Source organism: Tachypleus tridentatus, chromosome 11 (assembly GCF_004210375.1).
Source record: "Tachypleus tridentatus isolate NWPU-2018 chromosome 11, ASM421037v1, whole genome shotgun sequence".
NCBI lineage: Eukaryota > Metazoa > Arthropoda > Merostomata > Xiphosura > Limulidae > Tachypleus > Tachypleus tridentatus.
Window position 1 is genome coordinate 11,618,077 of NC_134835.1, and position 23,204 is coordinate 11,641,280.

General features: G+C 33.5%; 1 protein-coding gene across 1 annotated transcript in view; it reads right to left on the reverse strand.

Moving 5' to 3' along the window:
- Positions 1 to 22,803, reverse strand: part of LOC143231672 (rho guanine nucleotide exchange factor 11-like) — a 150,326-nt gene extending 127,523 nt beyond the window's left edge. Inside the window, exons 1-3 of the mRNA XM_076466255.1 lie at positions 22,661 to 22,803; positions 17,339 to 17,394; positions 3,088 to 3,192 (exon numbers count right to left, since the gene is read on the reverse strand). Of these exons, the coding sequence (XP_076322370.1) occupies positions 3,088 to 3,192; positions 17,339 to 17,394; positions 22,661 to 22,692 (193 nt within the window). The 5' untranslated portion in view covers positions 22,693 to 22,803. The remainder of the gene's footprint in view (positions 1 to 3,087; positions 3,193 to 17,338; positions 17,395 to 22,660) is intronic.
- Positions 22,804 to 23,204: the final 401 nt, after the last annotated feature.

Sequence of the window (23,204 nt, forward strand, 5' to 3'; positions counted from 1 at the left end):
AGGTGCCCATTATACAAACCACATATGAATTCAAAGACTGGAAAATCTACAAAAATAGGTGGAGAAAATGGGGCATCCAGATGCCATAAAGATAATGGGAAGGAAGATTAGCCTGTGATTGTTATGAGATCCTAACAGCAAAAAATAGCATGTGAAGAAATAGGCCTGCAAAGGACAACAGTACCAATGATGAGTAAGGAAGGAAAAGTGTACCCCTGAAAAACTCCTCAGAGAATCAATGGAGTGCTGCAGAAATTGAATGAATGTTGGACAAGTATTGTAAGAGAGCTGTAAGTGTAAAATGAAAATGGGAGAAATAGAAATTATCAGGGAAAGCCTATGACATGCTTAGAAATTAATAACTGCTGGAAGTCAAGAAAAAGTTGTGCAGCTTCTGATAAGCCAAAGAATAAAGATCACTAATCCACAGAGGATGAAGCCTGAATGCTCAGCATGAACCCAAATGTCAGGGGAAACAAGGGACCCTAATCATGAATAATCTGTTAGAAATGAAACAGTATCACATCAAAACTGTGAAAACAAGAGAATGGAATGCACTTAAGAAAATATATGTAAAAAGGCAGAGTTAGGGCTAATTAATTTCATAGTAAATACATGGGAAGGTACAGCAGAGATAGCAAGAAAGGTAAATAATCTGTGATGACGAGAAAATTCACTTGTAGAGAAAAATATATAAGAAAGGTAAATAGAACTGTCATAATCCTCCTTGTCATGTATAAGTATAGAAAACGCAGAAGGAACCTGAACATTCTCAGGAGAAAAAAGGCCACCTCATATAACAAATAATATCCCAACAAATAACAGCTGAAAAACATTCAGTTGAGACTTCTAGACCTAAAGCATTTGAAGTAGTGGTAATAATATCAGATAAAACTATAGGATTCATCTTATACCAGGAAAAAGTAATAAACGTGGAGAAAAAATTCAATAAGAAAAGGGTAGTTATTTTGGCCAACTACTTGAGACAAAATAAACTGTTAAAAATAGACAAAGCAAATGACTACCTCACAAAAGAAAGTAAATAATAATATGAAAAGAGCACAAGAAAAAAATCTACGTTCAATCACCGAGTTACGAAAAGTGATAATTTGGTAGAATTGAAAGAAGGGAGTCACATGCATCCTACTTCTACTGGCTGAGAGCTGTCACATGATGATTCATGTACTAGATGCAGTTGAACCACAATGACTGTAGGGTGCATTTGAGTTCAAGGCTTGTGACATGTGAAAAACATGTTTGCATATAGAGGGAATCACTGAATTAGATAATTCTTAAATATAAAAATCAGAACTATGACACATCTTGACACAAAGAAATGAAAATTGAGAATTTTTCAAATGTTTCTCATTGAACTTAGGATGTTAACACTTAGATAATATAAAAATAAATTATAAGCTCTGTTTCTGTGCCAAGTTTATTAAAGTATAATGATTATACAGTTGTATAATTAATAATTTTTAATGTAACCATGTAAAAGTTTGTGACCCAAATTAAATAAAGGTTGTAGTTAAATTAATATAAAAACAAATTTCTGCTCAACACTTATACTTCACTGCCTTCAAAAACACTACAATGTAACCTTCTGAGAGTAAACCAACAACTATTATTGTAATATACTGCTACTACTTCACTGTTGTGTCAAGACCTAAGGTCCCATGCAGGATATGCTGTGTAATACTAAAAATATAAATACTTCAGTAATATCTTCCCTAGCTTGAGCTGTTGTAACCCAAGCTATCACATATTTTCAGATGATGTAATTTACTGGAATCTTACCTCACATATCTAAACTAATTTCAAGACAATTCATTAAGAAATACATGATACATAAAAAACGTCAATTTTCATTGAATTTTTTTTCCTCCACATGAAAAGTATGAAAACTTTATTTGATAGAAAATCATACTAAACTCTGATTCAACTTTGGTACACCAACAGCTCTTTATTTGATCTAAATATAAGCCACATGTGCAAAGTTATTCAACAAAAATTACTCAAATTTGATCTCAGTTTTTACTTCAGCTTTATGTGAGAGTAAAAGTGAACCACTTTGACTTTTTTTTTTTTTTTTTTTACATTTAGATTAAAGGCAGCTGATTTGGAGCAACAATATGTATTGGTTAGATCAAACAAACTAGCTTGTCAGCTTCTAGCTCAAGCTTTCAAAAGAATCATACCTGTGGACATTTATTAATGATTTCTTGCTAACTTTCATGCACAAATTTGATAAACTGTATGAAATTCTCAAAACTGAAGAGCTAAATAGCATCACATGATATCAGCTTAAGGAATTAGCACAAATAACAAAGTATGATACACCAACAACTGAATTCACACAGATGATGACATGACACTGTTAATCTAGATTCCATGGCATTACTATAAAGAAAGTTATTAACTCTCGTTTAAAAAGAAAAACTGCCACCATATATTGGATGGTTATAAAAATATTAGGCATGTTCTAAATAATAAGTTTGCAATCCTAAAGCTTTGTCAGTTACTACTTATTTTTACTTTATTTGATGTGGTTTTGGAGTGTATTGACAAAAAGTCGTGTTATGTAGTCAAAACACTGTAAATGTGAAAAAATATATATGGCCAAAATAAAAGGAATCATGTGTGTGACTTAAAAATAAAATCAAAATTGGCAGCCAAACTGACTACTACACTGATAACAACTTTACAGCTAATATTCATTCAGTAGTTAGCAAGGACACATTTTTTGTTTCACCCAACATAATGGCCTAAGTTCAACAAAAAGTGTAACCTGGCTAACTAATGAACAAATATTTACTGTAAAGTTCTAATTTATGCTGTAAGAGTGGCTATCAGTTTGGCTGCCAAATTTGATTTCATTTCTTTAAGTTGAGCATTCAATCTTTTTTTGGCTGCACCTTTTTTTGTAATACCAAAGACGTTTTTAAGTAGATAAATCTTAACTTAATTCACCAAGATGTACCCTTCTCACTATAAAACAATTCTGACTATGATACAATACTGCTCCATTGACCTACTAACCAAGTTTAATAAAACACCTTACATGAATGCATTAAACAAATTGTTTACCTTCTTTTATTGACTGTACAAACACTGGGTTATGACCTGACACTGTTAAACCATAACCTTTTTCATCTTTCTGTACAATAACAGTCCGCTGAACAAGATGATCTCCTGAAAATAAAGATGTATATTAATTATATAAAAAAAAAATTAATTTTTCAACTTAAATAAAAATTCAGTATTTAACTTACAGTGACATACAGAAACACAATCTAATAAACTAGTTTTTTCAAATGACATAAAAAAGTCAGTTATGTTTTCTTTACCTTAGGCATTTATAATTACACTCTTTTAATACCTATCTTGTGATTACATTTCTGTCAAACTGTTGCACAAAAACCAAGGAAATAATATAATTTCTAATTTAATGTTGAATAATGATTGCTATTAATTAATTTCTGAATAGATTTTAATATCTATTCCTTGATGAATGTATAATTAATGATTATTCAAGTGTACAATATAACTGCACATAAACCTGTGAACTTCAGTAAATTAGCACGACACTAAGCAATTTTCTAAACATATGTGATCTTTCCTATTTCAATAGTTTCCAAACACAAAATGTTAATAAGTTATAGTTTGTTTTTGGCAGATGGAGATCCACCTAGAACTTATCAGAACACTGTACATTTTACAGAACATCTGCAGAACCAGGAAATATTTGTACTTAGAAGGAATAAAAGACTCTAACTTGAGTTTGTCTCTACTAGAAGATATATACATAAACGAGAAGGGCATGGAATAGTCACAAACTAATATATAGCTGAAAAATAATGTCATAAGCAAATTATATAACGAAATGTTCATTAAAACATTTTTTCAATTCCATGTAGTCTTACCATTTAAAATTATTATACCAGCTTGGAATGTTATGTATTACTTTATGATTACTTAAATAGTATAGTGCAAGATCACACATTTCTCAGTGAGAGATGCGCTAAGATATGGGATATTCATGCAGAGTTAAATTAAACATTAAATAATTATTTTGGAATTGCTTGTTAAATCTAGATGTTTCTACAGATATAAAGTACATGAGATATATTAGGATACATCAACTTTAAGATTTGATACTTTGGTATTTTCATTTAAAGGAATACATTCTTTAAATGATTGTTTAAAGAGGGCTTGAGTGACCAAAATAAAACATATAGCTTACTTCTTACCTTCACTTTTCATTGTTTTTAATACATTTAACATACAGTAATGTAGAAATTATTATTCATTCAAGAGGAGTAGAAACTCAAGTGTCAGGATGAAACTCTTCATATGTAAGTACATTCTCATAAACTACCTTTTAAAAATAACTTATTATGTGTAACAAACTTAAATCAAAACTTCGTAAACTCTATGGATTTAAGTTATCAGAAATAAACATTCTGGTCACTTTAAGCCATACTTGCCTTTCAGCACAGGCACAGTCCCCAAGACCAATCTTGCAACCACTTTCTGCTTGTTATATTTTTCATGTTATTACTTATAAATTTGTATGTTCACAAAATTTGCCAGGTTATTAGTAAACATTACAAGGCTTTCATAGACAAAATATCAACCACTGGTTTTTTAAGTCTTAAGATTTGTTGAGCAATGTTTCTCTCATGTCTTTCTTCTTTTCACATGTTGCCTATTCACCACGCAAATTAATTTTCAGTTTAAATGAAATATAATTTTATGTATTGGAAAATGTTGAAATTTCACACATAAAATTTTTATAATGTTCAGATAGTTATCAAACAATTATTAAGAAAATAAAACTTTATATTTTATCAGTTACTTTCACTAATGAATCTGTACACAGGTTAATTAATCTTGTAACTACTATAAAATATTGGGAAATAAATATAAATTATGCCTTTGATGAAGTACAGTCACATTTCAATTATTATGCCTTGGATAACAGACAAACCTAAGAGAACATCTGAGTATGAATACATGTCCAATCCTGGCTGAGAGCATCTATATCCTAAGACAAAGGGTAAGGTACAGGAGGCCAGAATGACACAAGCTGAGTATTCCAGTGTGCAGCAAAAAATTTTATATTAGGCATTCCAAGAAAAGGGCAGATCCAGAGAAAAGCTTAAGGATGAAGAATCCTATCCATGGGATCTCTGCTGGGACAAGATAACTGAAAAATTCATTAAACCTGAAACATGAAAAGCAAGAACATTTTTATGTTTGTGTGCCCAAAACAGAAAGCAGAGATCTGAAGTTTGAAGTTTTGGTAAGTGATAAGAAGGATCAAGAAGAAGCCAGTCAGCCATGTAACGGTGAGTGTGAAGTTTTGGTAAGTGACAGGAAGGATCAAGAAGAAGCCAGTCAGCCACGTAACGGTGAATGTGAATGCTCAATGAGCAATGTTTGTGTGAAATGGATCTGTGAAAAGCACAAGAGGCAGATGTGAGGTCCAAATGGATGAGCACAAAACTGAAAAACCTGGGTAGAGTACAAAAAGCAAAGTTAACAGAGTGAAAACCCCATGTTTGCAATATCAGTGACATCACATTTTCTCATCTTTACTCAGGGTGAAAAGAGCCACCACTAACAAGAAATGATTCCAATAACTCCATTCGAAATTAATTAAGACAAGAAATGCTCATAATTGCCCTTATTTTTATACTACAAACATGCAGGAATAAAAAACCTCAAAAGAAGTCAATATACTCTATGACCTCTTTGTGTTAAAGATCCTGAATAGTTGGTCGGTTGGTTTGGTGTTTTATGGCACAAAGCAACTAGGCTATCAGTGCCAAACATCCAGTAAAAAGTTAAAAATAAAGTAATATTATTAAAATTCATTAAAGTTTAGTTTTTGAATTAAAAAAATAAATAGCATTAAATCCAATGTTTACATCTCGTCTACAATGGTAAAAGAAAAACTACAGCAACACAAGTTGCAAAGAACTTTCTGTAGCATAAGTGTAATTATCATAACTCACCAGGATGACCAATGGGTAAGTTCAAAAATCAGTTAGTCACATGAAGTTGGCCTTTCCAGTCCTCGTTTCAAGTTATTTGATGATACAGCCATTTTCAGAAAGTAAAGTAATACAAGTTTTAAAAGACTTGTAGCAAAATTTTAATTATTATAACTTGCCAGAATGAGTAATGTATAGTTCAAACATCACTGTTAGACACCTGAATAAAAATGGGAAAATGGCCACTTCACACACATCAATGGTTGTCTCATAATATGCCATACCTCCATGTTGTATCATAAGCCTTCTCAATGGCAAAGAATGCTGATACAAGATGTTGCCGTTTGAAAAAGGCTTCTCTAATTGACATTTCAAGTTGAATCAGGTGGTCATTGGAACCCACACTGGGTGGGTGAGAGAAAGTTGTTTGATTCGAGGAACCAAATAAGACGAGCATTAACCATCCTCTCTAAAGATGACAGAGACAGCTCATCAAAGCAACTGGACAGTAGGTTTAAGGAATCTTGGGATCCTTTCCAGGATTAGAGAAAGGTAAGAAAATGGCAAGGTCCTAGGCATCAAGTAAAACATTTTCCTGCCAGATCCAGTTAAATACAATCAGAAGAATAGCAATAGAAGCTACTAGAGTGATGAAGGACCAGTTTGAGTTCCACCAGTGTGAAGGGACAATTACAGTCATAGAGACAATCAGCTCAAAAGGAAAGAGGTGATTTCTCTGCCCAGGTCTTGATGACTAAGAAGATGGAGGATGAAGCAGAAGTGCTAGATACCTGGCAGAAACTTTCACCTAGAGTATTGGCAATCCTCTGGGTATCAGCTACTTCCTAGCCATCAGAAAGCAAGATTAAAAAATGGACAGAATTATGTTGCCCACTCACCTTTCAAATCTTGCCCCATATGACTTTGGAACTGGTGATAGAAGATATGCTGATCGTGAACTTAATCCAAGAGTCCTTCTGGCTTTGATGTCTTACCCACCAAGCACATGCACGGGCATGTTGGAAACTGATGCTGCGTGAGAGTGTAGGATACCTAGGAAAAGTATCCCAAGCCTATTTTTGAGCCTTCAATGCCATGTAGCAGACACGGCTCCACCACAGACAAAGATATCATAGAAAACATGTAGAGGTTTTAGGAATACATTGAGCTGCAGCCTGTATAATACAGTCAGTTATTGCTAACACACAGTTGTCTACTCACGGATTACAGATGATGCAGGATCAAGTTCTATGAGAGCAGTGAAAGAGGGCTAGTTTGCCTGATTAAGCTTCCACTGGGGCACGTGGGTTGGGTGGCATTGACCACAGTCAGTCTCTTTCAAAATTATATGAAAATTATCACTACCTTATGGGTTATTGTCTACCCTCCATGAAAAATGGTAGAATAATGAATGAGAGTAAACAGAGATCTATAGCAGCAAAAGAATGACTAGGTGCATGAAAATAAGTAGAAAAATCAGTAGTGAAAAAAGAAAGGTTGTGATTAGAGAGCATATGCTCAAGGAGCAACCCTTACATCAATACCAGCACTTCTCCAGAGGGGATGATGTCTATTAAAGTCCCCAGAATTAAAAGGGAGATGGCAAATGTTCAATGAGAGCATTACGAGCTGACTGATCATAGGTCTCTCCATGCAACAGGTAAAGAGAACAAACAGTGATGGTACGACCAAAGGAAACACGGATGGCCACTGCCTCCAAGGGTGTGTTGAGTGGCAAAGACAGGGTGGACACATGCTGATCAACCAACTGTGCCACCCCTCAAAGCACTCATCCATCACACAATCTGTCATTTCTGTACAAAGAAAACTGTTGAAAGGGGTCTGTACTGGCAAGTTTCACAAATGTTTCCAATAAGGGAAGGCATACAGGATGGTAGGAAGCAATCAGTGTTTTGATGTCATCCAGATTAGAAAATAAACCTTGATAGTTCCATTGTATCAAGGTGGCTGTTTTTATTTATGTGTAGGTAAATTAATTTGAGAGCCCTTCCATTTACAACCACATATTTTTTTTTCTTTATTGTCTTTATTCGAGGGAGGTCTGTCAACCTCCACAGAACCTGCCCTGGATTGACTGAGCAGGCCTTTGTTGTTGGAAGAGGATTCCAGCAACTGAGGACAAGAATGAATGATTGTTTTGCATCTTGGGGTGGGAGAAAAAAATGTGCCAGAGGAAATGCCCATACCCAGAATCAAAGGAAGTGAATAATGGGGTTAGCTGGAATGAATGTCAGAGACACAGATGGGTGTTGACGTTGATTCATCAACCTTTTTAATCATGGAAATCAAAAGACTTTTCAGTTGGTTTGAGAATGATTCTTTTGGAGGCACAGAGAGATCTGTCTGCATTCCCACTGTAGTAGTGGAACAAAGTGCAGCAGCATACATCCAAGATGAAGTGATGGACAACAACTTTCCAGCCTCAGGATAAGTTATGTTTTGAACCATCTCTTTTTCTTCCAACCATTTAAGGCAAGAACAAAAGTAGGATGTAAGAGAGCCATTGCAATTGATGCAATCAGGGTTCTTTTCATACTCACAAACATTGTGGTCTTTGCCACCACAATGAACACACAACAAGGAACCACGACATAATGTTTTCGAGTGACTGAACTTTGCAATTACGATAAACTGCCTTGATGTTGGACACAGTGATGTAAATGTTAAACTGAGGACATTGGTCGGCAACATAATTCCATCTTTGCAAGTGGAGACACACCTCACTGCAGAAACTCCTTGGATGAAGAAACCAGCAAGAATCTCTGACTCGGGGATGTTCTTCAAATCCCTCTCAACAATAACTCCTTGTGACGAATTCAAAGTAGCATGAGGCGTAACTTCAATAGGTATATCCTCAATCACTTTGAATGTGAGGAGTTTACTGTGTTAAGATGTGGATATTTCCACCAATATGTCACCAAAGCAAAGCTTTTTGACTGACTTTGGAAAGCCAGCAAGTCCCTCTAGTACTTTCTGAATGAAAAAGGGAGACATCTGCCATAAGAGTTTGTCTGAAAAAGAATGTAGTATGAAAAAATGAGGTTCAGGTGTTACAGATGCTGAAGATTACGACTCATAATCTTCAAGATGTGGTCGTTTACTGATGGACTGTTTTATCACTATTTCATTTTGGTTTTTATTATGAAGATCCATTGTTAAAAAAATAATTTTTCGGTGTCCAATGACCCCACCCACCATGGAACCCTACGAGGGGATACTACAATGCCAAACAAGGACACCGCAGCAATGCCAGGATTTTATGAGCACTATACCCAAACACCAGCATCAGATACAATGTCCACAACACATGTTAAGAACATCCAACACTGGTACTTGCTTGACCGTAGCCCAAATGGACAAGCCGAATGACCCTAGGGGACCACCCGTCTACAATAATTCAAGGCCAAAGTGGTGTGTTCGGGTTGGACCCCTCACCACATACAGGAATCCACACCAAGGAGGAAAATCCTTAATGTTTTGAGCTTTACAGATGGATATAAAGGGTTCTTAGAGAGTGAAAATTCAACCACTATGAGAAACAATGAAGGCAAAGATTTGAACTGAGTGACCTACTTATCTGTGGTGAAGATCTTCTGTACTGATAAAATCCCTCTGATATGAGACCCCACAGGACCTTGACACTATACAGTAGTCACTGGCATGATAATATGTGCTTCATTCTGGAGAAGGATACCCACTTATAACTGCCTTTGTGTTCCAATGGAACCTAGCAAAGTCAGATGTCTGGAAACTCAAAGTGAAGATTCAGAAAATATCCTGTAGAATATCTCTAGGGAAGTTGAGAAACTAGCATGGAAAGTGAGTACCAACAAAAACAGAATTTCTGTGAAAAGGAGCTTCTCTTAGATCTCTAAAGGCCAAAGCAGGAAGGAAACCTCCCTCCTCCATCCAGGCATCTGTCTCCAAAAGATTCAAACAACAAACCAACCAAGATGCTGAGGAGAGACCATAGACCAATAACTTGACAAAAGAAAAGCTAACAAATGACTAAAATCTTCCACAAATAAAAGGAAAAAACTCTAACAAAGTGTCTATGACAATATATATTTAATACTGTTTGGTAACTGTCAGTCATGTTTAACATAATTGAACACTGTACCACTAAAATACCAGCCATAATTGTATCTATCATAATCGTCTCCAATGTTATCCCTTTTTATCTTTCCATATTAATTAAATTCTAGTTTGTAACATTATATATATATATATATATATACACACACAGACATACAAACACACACAACAGTTTTTTTTTCATTTTTAACTACACATATTTTAAAGTTTATCTTGTACTGCTAAATTAGCATGTGGATGTTTTCAAACTAATGTCATATCCTGTGGCCAAAGCATTATTAACAATAAGGGTATCTAACTAATGAATCAATGCATTTGGTTTTATCGTACCATACAACCTTACCTACTTACTGATAAATTAAATTAGCTATATTAACTACTGGACCACATTTTCGTCTTTCATGATGACAATAAACCCACCTGAAGTAAAAATGTATCTCAAGACAGCTGGTACTGGTATTAAAACATTTGTTAAGATAAAGTGGAAAACAAAATTTTGACCTTCTTAAGTTATCTTCAGGTTAACCTAAAAGTTCGAAACATAAATTTTAGTGTTGATCTGCAAAGACTGATTAAAGGTTAGCAAGAATTAGATACATATTACTTAGAACAATTGTATGTTTGTAGTTAAGTACAAAAACTATATATGAACTATCAGTGCTATGCCAACTACAGGTATCAAAACCCAATTTCTTAATTTGTAAGTCCACAGACTTCACTCTGTGTCCCAAGTTCAAATAATATTGAAAACAGCTAGAATTTTTAAATATATCTGTACACATTCATTGTTTTAGTTGAAATTAAAAGTATTGACTTTTTGTTAGGAATCTGAAATTTCAGGATAAGAGATAAGGTTAATGTCTATGATACTGAAAGAGTTAAATGCAAATTTTACAGAGGGATAAGACACAAGTTTACAGTGTGGCAAATTAATATTGCATTGTTTTTAAACCTCAGATATGTATAAAGATATCAATCAACAGAGCTTAAAAATAGTTTGCACAGTATACATCAAAATATTTTTTTTTATCTATCATCACAAGTTTTTGGTTAAATTGAGTAAATTTTTTTTTATACACACCATTGTGTCTGTATAATGTAAGCCATTTACAATGGAATAACTCTTGTAACATGTGCTCCACTATTCTGACCAAACTTGCAACCACCAGATAATAGCAAAAGATCTGTACTGTAACTTTAATGTATCTAAGTTTCTCTTTACAAAATCTGTAAATATTTTAGTAAATACTGCAAGCCTTTTTTTAACACAATATTAACATTTTTACTTACCTCCTTTTACTAAAGATATGTCTGTAAATATGTGAAATTGAGAGTACTGACTTATCTTAGTGCAAGGGGATTTTCATGTTAAAATTAAATACTTTTCTTGTCATATGACCTCTAAAAACCTAATATAAAATGACTTTTTTGAGTAAAACTATATTTTATCTGTAATGCACAGCCACCAAAGTAACCATGAGATTAATAATAACTTTAGATAATGTTATAATTTACAAACTATTAGTAAACGTTAGAAGTCTTTTGTACACTGAATATCAGATCTCTTAGGTGAATAGTTTTACTGAAATGTTTCCATAAACGTATGGAGTTAAACTCACTCCAAGGGAAGAGATTGTGGTGTAACAATTAAAAATACTCTCTTCATCTACAAATTGAAAATTTTCATTTATGTAACTTCTAAAATATCCTAAACAAAGATCAGTAGTTTTTCTTCAGAAAAATTTTATATTTTATCCATTATTTTATCTATCCTAACCCTATACAGGATCAGACAATTTGAATCACCTTGAAACCAGTATTAAAATATGGAAATATATCAAAAATTCCTTTTTTTTTTTTCCAAAAAGGACTTCAAATTGTGATAAGAAACTGCAACTTTTATTCTTAATAGCTCATAGCTTGTAATAGTATAAATGTTTATATTTCAGTGTTATGTTCACATTTGAATGGACAGCTAATGATCCAACCACAAACGTACATTACTCTGAGAACATGATACTCACATCACTGTATTGACTTGTAAAATGCACAAGCTGCTTATGAACATACAGTCATGTGAAAATATTAGGACACCTTATGAAAGCCTGTGTATTTTTGTAACATTTCTGGATATATAGATATTTAATATCAATTTTAACAATACTGAGAGATTACAGGAATAAAACTAAACAATTAAAACTGAAAAGACTTTTCAAGATCTTCTGTAAATGTCATGCTACAAAAATGCATATTCGAACTGAGGAAAAAGGAAAAATATTTCGTGTTACCCTCTGGCTGAAATAACTGCAGTGAGACACTTCTTGTAGCCATCTACCAGTCTCTGACATCAATCTGAAGAAAGTTTGCCCCACTCCTCAATGCAGAATTCTGTCGGCTGTGAGATGTTTGAAGGGTTTCTTACATGTACAGTCTGTTTCAAGTCACCCACAGTATCTCAATGGGATTAAGATCTGGGCTTTGACTCAGCCATTCCAGGACTCTCCATTTCTTAGTTTTCAGCCAGTCCTTGGTGGATTTACTGGTATGTTTTGGGTCATTGCCATGTTCCACTTCAGCTTTAATTTTCTTACAGATGGTCTCACATGATCCTCAAGCACCCTCTGATACACAGTAGAATTCATGGTGGATTCTATGATTGTAAGCTGTCTAAGTCCTGCTGCAGCAAAGCAGGCCCAAACCATGACACTTCCACCTCCATGCTTCACAGTTGGTATGAGGTTCTTTTCCTGGAATGCTGTATTTGGTTTATGTCAAACATGTCCTCTGTTCTGGTGTCCAAATAATTCAGTTTTGGACTCATCTGTCCAAAGAACATTATTCCAGAAGTCCTGGTCTTTGTCTACATTCTCTCTGGCAAACTTCAGTCTGGTCTTGATGTTTCTCTTAGAGAGCAAAGGTTTCCTCCTTGCACACCTCGCATGCAAGTTAAACTTGTGCAGTCTCTTTCTGATTGTAGAGCATGCACTTTCACATTAACAGTAGCCAGAGCCTGCTGTAGGTCCTGTGATGATATTTTAGGGTTTTTGCAGTCTGCTCTCAGGGTGAACATACTTGGACGACCAGACCTGGGCATGTTGGCAGTTGTTTTGAAAGCCCTCCACTTGTTGACTATCTTCTGGGCAGTGAAATGGCTGATTTCAAATTCTTTTGAGATCTTGTCAAATCCCTTACCAGACTCATAAGCTGCTACAATTTTCTTTCTGAAGGCCTCAGACAGCTCTTTTGCTCTCACCATGGTGCTCACTCTCACTTCAATAGTCAAGAGCACACCAAATTAAATGTCTGATGTTTAAATAGAGCAAGCCTCATTCACAATGTCGAGTTATGATCTTCTAATGACAGGCACCTGGTGTGATACACCTGTGTGTGAGTTGAGTCATTTTGTGTGGGTCATTTTTGTCGAATTACATTTTACAGAATATTTTGAAAATGAAAAGTCTTTTCTTCAGTTTTAATTGTTTAGTTATATTCCTATAATCTCTCAGTATTGTTGAAATTGAAATTAAATATCTATATATCCAGAAATGTTACAAAAATACACAGGCTTTCATAGGGTGTCCTAATTTTTTCACATGACTGTACATGATAAAGAATTTTTAATATTATTTTTCATTATCTTATTTAATCTAAGAACTTTACATTTTAGTTACTTTTATAATAATAAATGAAGAATGCACTTGAAAAACAAGATATATAGTGTTACAGGAATCCTTTTTTGTTTTTGTGAATTGTTGATTGAAGTTAAGCACACATTTTTTGTACTAATAGCACTGCTTCACCAAAGGATTTATTTAATTAAATAATGCACCCTAGAACACAAAATAATAACACGTAAAAAGTGGATAGCATCCTACAATTATCAGAAATATTCCGTATTTTAACTGTGCAATAAGATCTAAAACTAAACTTTTCGATATTTCCAACAAGGAAAAAACATGGAAAGGGAAGCCACACAGAATTCTCTGTACAGAAAATGCAACATGTCACATCCAGTATAAAACTTTGACTCTCCATGGGTTATAAATAACACAGCATTAAATACTGGAGACAACTAATGATAACTTGTAAATGATAAGATCTGTAGGTGAGTCTGATATTTTAGTTTATGGTTCTGTAAATAGGACTGATGGCTATAAAAATGTTGTTTCGCCCGAGTAATAAGTCTATTATAATGATTAAATTACATTAAATTCAATACTTTGATGGGGGGGGAATAACTTACAGATGAAGAAAGACTCAGAGATCAAATGTTGAGATTCTCATGTTAAAGGAGACTAAAGATTTATTTAAATATTTTCTTACAAAATTAAGAACTTTAAACTTATATAATATTAAAATATGATTAATTAATCCTCTTTTTGGTGTTAAGTTTACTTGTATCCATTGATAATAAGTTAATTACATTTTGAATGTTGCTTTGTAAAACACTGTGACAGAAAAAAATTTGGTGATAGCCACATTCAATCTACTGGTGAAATAACTAAAACCCTCTACTGAGAACAAATTAGCATTATACATCACAGAAAACTACTTGCAATTTTTAAAGATATGAAGTGATATTCTGCTTTATATCTCAGTAAACAAGAATGAAGACTATACAAATTATGTTACACCTTAGTAATATCTATACTATAATGAGTACTTTTCATTAAGCTCGGGACAACAGAGACGGGTGATGAAAATAACAAAAGAGGGAAGACAAATTGAACAAATGTCTTATGTCACATTCACAGGACGAGTGGGAATTTTGGTTTATTAAATGCATTTTGATGCCACGTTTATTCCTGAATATTGATAATAAAGTGGTTTAACTTTGGACGACATGTAAACTTCAATCTTCTGACACTGACAGAGATAAATAAGTGAATACAAATTAGCTACTGCTTACTAAAACTAGTCATACTTTACAAGACCACATGCTTCCCAAAGACCAACTACATCTGATAAAATTACACACAAAACTAACTGCTATGAATTACACTGTAGCAAACTTTTGCAAATGACAGCAGCCACTGTTAACATTAAACATCTTCATAAACTTACCATAAGCCCTCTTATGTATAAGCAGACTACACAAATTAATGGAGTTGCACCGAAAAACCTGACATGTGTTTAGATGAATGAGATTACTGGGATTCTCATGAATATAAATCCTGATTTCAATATGCCAATAACAGATTTAACTTTCTGGCTCGTAAATATCTTTCAACTTCAAATCTTTCTCCATCACAATGTTGATGGCACCAGGAGACAAGCCCAACTCTTGTAATGTCATTTTGGACTGGAAGCCTCTGTTGTAACCATACTCTTTACATCCAAGAGTCACTCTTAGATTATGTTGGTGTGTGTGGTTTCTGGGCCTAATGCTGTCTTATGTACTCCTCTATGCCAGTTTTTATACTTCAATGAAATGCAATGAAGAAACACATATTTAAAATGTGTCCTCTGGTTTCATACTGTCCGACAATTTTACTATGCACATATTTCTTTTTAAAATCCATTTTTAAATATACCTCGAACCACAACTTTATTGTGACAACAAAGCTGTGATACAATCAGGAATTTACTGATAACCAAATGTATGAATACCAAACAGGTCATCTGTGGCACTACAACTAGTATCTATAATGAGATGCAACTACATTAGCACAAGTGCAATTAACCACCAGAAGAAACGGTTTATGTTCAGCAGTCAGTATTGTTTCTCTAAGAAAGAATTTCAAATGCAGTTCCATTGTATCAAAGTGGGCACTTTTATTTAGATGGAGTAGAACTGGGTTCTGATTATGACCACTCCATTTTTCTTTACTATAAGAAGTTCTGTCGATCCCAGTGGATCCTGCTCTGCATTGTGTGGGCATGTCTCTGTCAATAGTAGATTTCAGCAACTGAAGGCATGAATAAATAATCATTCTGTATCTTAGAGGTGAAGAAAACAAACCCAGACAGTCACTGGAAGCAATGGTGGGGGACAGAGACAGAGTAGATATTGACTTATCAACTTTCTTTATCCACAGAGTAAATCTGTGGCAAAGTAAATCTTGAAATGGTAGCAGAGAGAGACTAAAGGTGGAATGGAAAGGTCTGTCTGCACTTTCACTGTAGGAGTGTAGTGTAGTGCAGCTGCATACGTCTGAGATAGAGTAAGGGACAGTAACTTCTAAGCCTCAGTGTAAATAATTCTATTAAGTTCTTAAATGCTGTACCAAAACAGTTAACACAGAGAGGCTCCAGTATGCACTTGTAGGCATAATGGTCTTTGCCACCACAACAAGCACACATCACAAAACCACGACAAGATGCCTTCCGAATGACTAAAGTGATTACAATGAAAACATTAGAGATGGATGGAAATATATGGACATACCTTACAGTTCAAATAACCTGCCTTGACAGCAGCAGGTGTCAACAAAAATGTCAAAATAAAAACACCAGTAGGCAGCCTAATTCCTTCTTTACAAGTGGAGATATACTGCACTACAGAAACTCTGATTTTGGGATGTTCTTCAAATCCCTCTATACAATAACTCCTTGTGAGGATTTCAAACTAGAATGGGATTAACTTCAATAGGTACACCTGCAATGTCCTTGGAATTCAGGAGAAGTATGCTGTGTTTTGGTGTAGACGTTTTCACCAAGACATCCCCAGAATGTATCTTCTTGACTGACTTTAGAGAGTCAGCAAGCCCCTCTTATCCCTTCTGAATAAAAAAATGGAGATACTGTCCCTAAAGGTTTGTCTGACAAGGAATATAAGATTAAAAAAATGAGATACAGGTTCAGAATGGACTGAAGATTGCTGATCAAAATATTCAAAACATTGTAAAAACTTGTGTTTTCTACCATTACTGGTAATGTGGTACAGTTACTTCAATACCATCTCATTCCGATGCACATCTGGATACAGAAGATTCCAAAGTTTTTAACAGTGCATGTAACACCTTCAATAAACAATTACCAGGATTTCTTGTTCGTTTCCCTGCTACCCTAAAATAATGCTGTGTCTCTGATTAAAGTAATCAACCTGTATTAAAATAAAACTCCAGAAAAACAAAAGCACTGTAAATTGTGCTTTTACAAAACAGAGCCTGTTATATATATCTTCTGAAAGTATTATACAAATATGCTGTTGCTACAATATCCTTCAATCATTAGATGAAATGTTCAAACTGTCAATAACTGCCTCCAACTTATAAACTTACCTGAAAACACACAGTTTTCCATTGGATCTGATATGTCATTTCTCATACTTCCAAGTCTGAAAGGATAAGAAAATCTATTTAACACACCAACTTAACTAGATCTATAAAACAGTTTTTATTATCACAATATTAATATTATTTCATAGTACAATTACTTTTGTTTTTCAATTTCCTTACATCTGTTTTTAATACATTTATCATAAGTAACATGAAACAATTGTAATGGTGTTCCTATATTTTCTCAAGTCTCGTAAACAATAAACGCAGGTCAAAATAAATTTAAGTTTTCCTTACTTAATGTAATATTCTTAAAGAGGTTTGTTTTCTTTAAAAAGGCATTTACAATTGTAAATAACTTATTACTCTAGGTTGATATTTCAACAACAAATGCACCATTACTCAATAATAAATACAACTTTCTTCATGAATGTTCTCTCAGGTAAACAAGTACTGAAGTCAAGTTTCAAAAACAGCCTGTAATAATTCAGTGAGGCAAATATTAAACAACAATCAAGCAGACTATAGTTGGTGGCTGAAACTTTTCAGAATTTTGACAAAACCAGCTGTGACAACTTTTGTACTGTACATACACACCTCTATCTTAAAAGATACCATCACCAGTCTTCTAGGATAACCTTACAGTGACTGGCTGTTATCATGACTTTCAGTGCAACGATTGGATTAAAAGTCCAAGTCAACAAAACAAGGCTCGATTTTAACAACAGATCTGTGGAGGAAATTATAACTTAGCCATTAGCAACAACATGACAATAAAAGTAAATATAACTGGAGAAATATTTCAAAACTATATTGGTTCCATCTTTATTTTAGAACTAAGCAGAGAACTTTCACATTTTGTACAAATGTAGCTTCATAATGCTCAAAAATGAGTATCACAACTGCCTTTAATTGGCAAGTTTCTTTCAATAAAAGTGTAATGTTAGAATCAGCAGTAGTGAAAATTCTGATATCTGATATAGTTAATTACATATCCTACCTGGTTAAGAATGATATGGAGGGATCATAAGCCCTATTAAAGTTAACTAATGGTTAACATTACCTTATGTTTCTCTTAGACAACAAATGGCTTGTATATAGCTGTACTACAATGGTATTCCTTATCACTGAACTTTATATTTCTCTAACATTGCCTACTGACATCAATCCATGAACTCAATCCTTCTTATTTTATTCCTCAATGTCACTCAGGTATTTGTTGTTTTTTCTAGAGTTAACAAACTTATGAAAGATAATAAAACTATTATTTTCTTACTTCGCTTCTTCTATATTTTTTAATAAATCTTGAATACGACAGATATTCTCAAAAAGTTTAATAAATATTTTTGGAAACTGGTTTTGTTTAACAGTGATCATAAAATACCCCTACTATTTTTAAATGAAATGTGTTAAGTATACCTACATCAGGATCAGTTGAAATGTGTACCTACATCAGGATCAGTTTAAACCCATGTAAAAACAAAGTCAATCTCTTTACAATTTTCTCCACAACACAGCTTCCTTTAGAAACTCTTGAAGAATTACCTTCATTCTGCTTGTAGGCAAGTATAAAAGCCAGTCAACTAAAATCTGATGTTCTGAGCCAAGGCATGTTTAGATAAAGTTTTAATCTTTTGTTTATTTCAATAAACCTTATATATTCCACTCAACTAACATATTTCTTGTTTTATGCTTGTCATTTTTATATATTTTTATCTCCACAGTACTAAACTAATGGTTTTAACAAGATGTAGATAAGGCATCCAATGTTTTTTAAATTTGTTACTGTTGGTTTTCCCAAAATTAAGGTCACAACTGTTGACTGTGCAACTAGAATATCTGGCAAGTGGAAGGGGCTATAGTTGGCTAGAAGCCACAAAAACCATAACAGTCACAGTACTTCCTTGTATACAAACACGTGCATTATGAATTCAATGCATGATTTAGTACACGTGTTGCTATCAAAATTGCAAAGTTAAATTGTATTTGTCATTTAACTGTGTTACAACAGAGCAGCAATAATCCTTCAGAAAAGATAAAAAATTCAATAACATCAAACAAAAACAATATCTAACAGACAATATCTAACACTTAAAAACTCAATATCATTGCTGCATACCTTTTTGCACTTCAGGGCAAACAGCTACAGTCTTCAGTACATCATAAGACAAGTGGAAAAGTTTAACCACCTGAGAAGCTTAATAATGCAGGACAACAAATCTGGTTCATAAATTAGGAAACAAACTAGCAAATGATATGTTCCAGAAGACAAGCAATATACCTAAAGACAGAAGAATCAAGCTAACAGTGCAACACTGTTATATATATATTACAGCAAGTGTTGACACTATCTCCTAATCTGGAAAGAAGACTATGAACAACTGGGGTGTGATTTCACAGAACAATATTTCCACATATTGTGGATAAATCAGGTGAAAATAAGAAACTCTGAGGAAGATGAGGTACACAACTAGAAGAGTATTACTCCAGCTCTTGGATCATTAAATAAGAGAAGATAAGCTAAAAAATCTACTATGTGGTAGAATGAAGTAAATAGAAAGTATGGATAGGCCATAACTGATTATTGAAATCACTGGGCAAACATATGTGAAGCAGTAGTGTGAAAAATTGCATCAGATTGGGATGTTTAAAGTCCCGATTGCTAATGTTCTGCCTAGGCATCGTAGCCAGAGAGAGAGTGTGGGATACATCACAAAGTTGTTTATTTTATGGATTTCCTTTTAACATGTTGAATTTTTCTAAACAATTTCAAGTGTTCAAGCACAGCATATAGGTTTAGAAAATCATTTCAAAAATGTTTCCTAGTTTCTACACATATCTGCAAAGCTCAAAACGCTAGCAAAATAGCACTGTTAATCATTACTGTAGTTTCAAAATTAGAATTTTTAAGGTACTTTAAAAAACTGTTTGTACACACCTTGGAAAGTTCATAGATAATTAGTTTCAAGTATGAATAACCTTTGATACACACAGTTCAGTCACTTATATTGAAAGATTCTGAGTACAAAGGTCAACTACACTTGTGATCAACAATATTGCATGCAGGCAAAGTGTCAGAAAATGGAAAACTTTAGCTTCAACTAATTTAATTGGTTGCGAATACAATTAGTATTTTGGACAGCAAGCTGGACTCGTACCATCCACTCTCTGCCATGAAATTTTATTGTCATGGGTAAAAATATCACATGCTGATTTTGTTTCTCTCACCTTGTCCATAATTAACAAAACAGCCAAGTAACTTCTAACATTCACCATATATTTGAATAAACACTTCTTTCAGTACAGAATGGCCGTCAGATGTTAGGATATTGGCAAGCTTTCTCTCTTCAGAAGCTTATGACCCAGATTTGCCAATTTTTCTACCCAAATCAAACATTTTAAATTTTGTAAAACATTTAAAAGAGAAATGTGTCAGTTTTGATGTCTGATATATGAAATATATACATATTCAATGATATTTACAAAACAAAATGGTTATCACACAGTTAAATTTCACAGAATACTAATGTTATTGCTGGTATTAATCTCAAATATATCAGCAACAACTTGTTATATACAAGCCTGAAATGTTTTAACATATTTCCTTTAACAAGCTAATTAACCATACACCAGTAACAACTGATTAAAAATCAAATCACTAATGAATTATAGTTCATGTGAAGCTCTGAGAATTCTGTATTATCAAGTCTAACATCAAATAACCTTATATATATTTCACTGAATTATAAATTTGCAAAATTTCTTTTTATACCACTAATGTATCATGTTTAAAATATTCCTTGCACATATAACTACATAAACAAAACTACTTTCATAGCAACATATTTATATCTCAAAAACAAACTCTTCTACCAACTATGCTATTACACAAACAGTACACTGACTTGTCACTAACATTAAGTGACTATCTCAAGCACTTCGGTCAATGGATATTTTTTCACATAAAGAAAACTGCCACATTATTTATAGTATCTCTCATTCTATGCAGTACATAATTTATTATCATAAGTACAGTAAGCATTAAATATACCTTGTATTTTTTTAACTTTCTATTAAACCTTTATACAAGGTACGTAGATACTCAGAGAATTTTGTTTTTTAATTTCCACTTGCACTACAATTTCAGTTTTAATTAAACTCACAGGCCTGCTACATATATTTCTTGCATTAATTTAAACTCACTGACGGAATGATTCAATGCTAATATAATCAGTGATGACAAGAAAACCCACTTATAGAGAAGCATATGTAAAAAATGGCTGATTTGGGTTGAGAAAATTTTTATGTAGAGGAGCAAACAAACCTTCGGTCATTGTCAGGTTCACAAAGAAAGAAAGAAAGGCGACTGAACCTGACGATGACTGAAGGTCAAAACATTGTTCGCTCCTCTATATAAAAATTTTCTCAACCCAAACCAGCCATTTCTTACATATATATACAATGCTAATATACCATACATGTTATGTATTTTGTATTAGGGATTTCATTTTTTTTTTTTTTTTTTTTGTAGGGGCACAAATGTATTTTATGTGAAATCAACAAATTATAAATTTAACAATAATGACATTGTCTGAAACTAAAAGAAAAAACAGACTAAAAATATAAAAACTTCTGACTCATTCATATTAATAAAATAATACAGATATTTCAGTGCAAAATTTCCTGACAAATTAAACTTAGAATGGATCTTATGGTACATCACCAAGTTATTTAAGTATATATGACTAATTCAAATATAAACAAAACTTCTGATGAATCGATAGAGACAATGAAGTCGTATATACCACTTATACTTTATAAGTGTTTATTACTTTACGTATACAGTAAAAGCGATATGAAGCGCCAAATCTGAAGACACGCATATTTACAATATTAATAATTAATATCATATTTCCAAAATATAGTCCTAAAAATTCACTAGTTATGACTTTGATATTCGACTTCAAAACAAGGAAGAACGACTTTGAAAGGCTTCCCATAAATCAGTAACAAGCTTTAATTCACTGAAAATAAGAGATTAGAAATATTAGTACACCTGATGAGAACGTGACTAGAAATTATGTTAGGCCTAATATCAAGACTTTAAGCTACGTTATCATATACGTTATTAAGTTACATCTAACATAACGCTCGGAGAAATATAGCACCACTGGGTAGCATATATTACTACTATACTATAGTAGTACAAGTAGTGTAATTGCAATCTATACTGACGCCGTCGTTCGTAACATTAGTTATTAATGAAACTTGAAAGATCATGATAATTAAATGCTAATTAGTATTTTATTTTGAGAACTTCTTTACCTATCATGAAGGCCACTTGAAAGTGCAGCCATGATTCTGTTACAAGATCGTTTTTCTACATAACTAGAACAAAAACACAATATAAAACAACCAAGAACACACAGTTGTCGCCCAAACCATAACTAAAATGGCTGACGTGACTCGCAAAGTACATCGGGATAGCTACTATCCATGAGTTGAATACATTACGGTCTTGTTTTTAAACCTCGAACCAGGTCTCTTCCTCATTTCACATGTGAAAACGAAGGTAGAGCTATCGTAGCCCTACCCAAGCAGTGAAAGGTAAATATGAGAACAACGGCCGACAAGCGTAATTTCATTAACTCAGCAGAATTCGCGAAATTAATAACAAACAAACCGGTATAACCGAAATTATACAATAAAATACATTCAGTTCTGTTAGAAATTCTATATTATACTGATCTTCAAGTTATATTTTGTTTCGTTTTTCCTTGTTTTGATTTCGTTTGTTTTTAATTAAGCACAAAGCTACCCATTGGGCTATCTGTGCTCTTTTCACCATGGGTATCGAAACCTGGTTCCT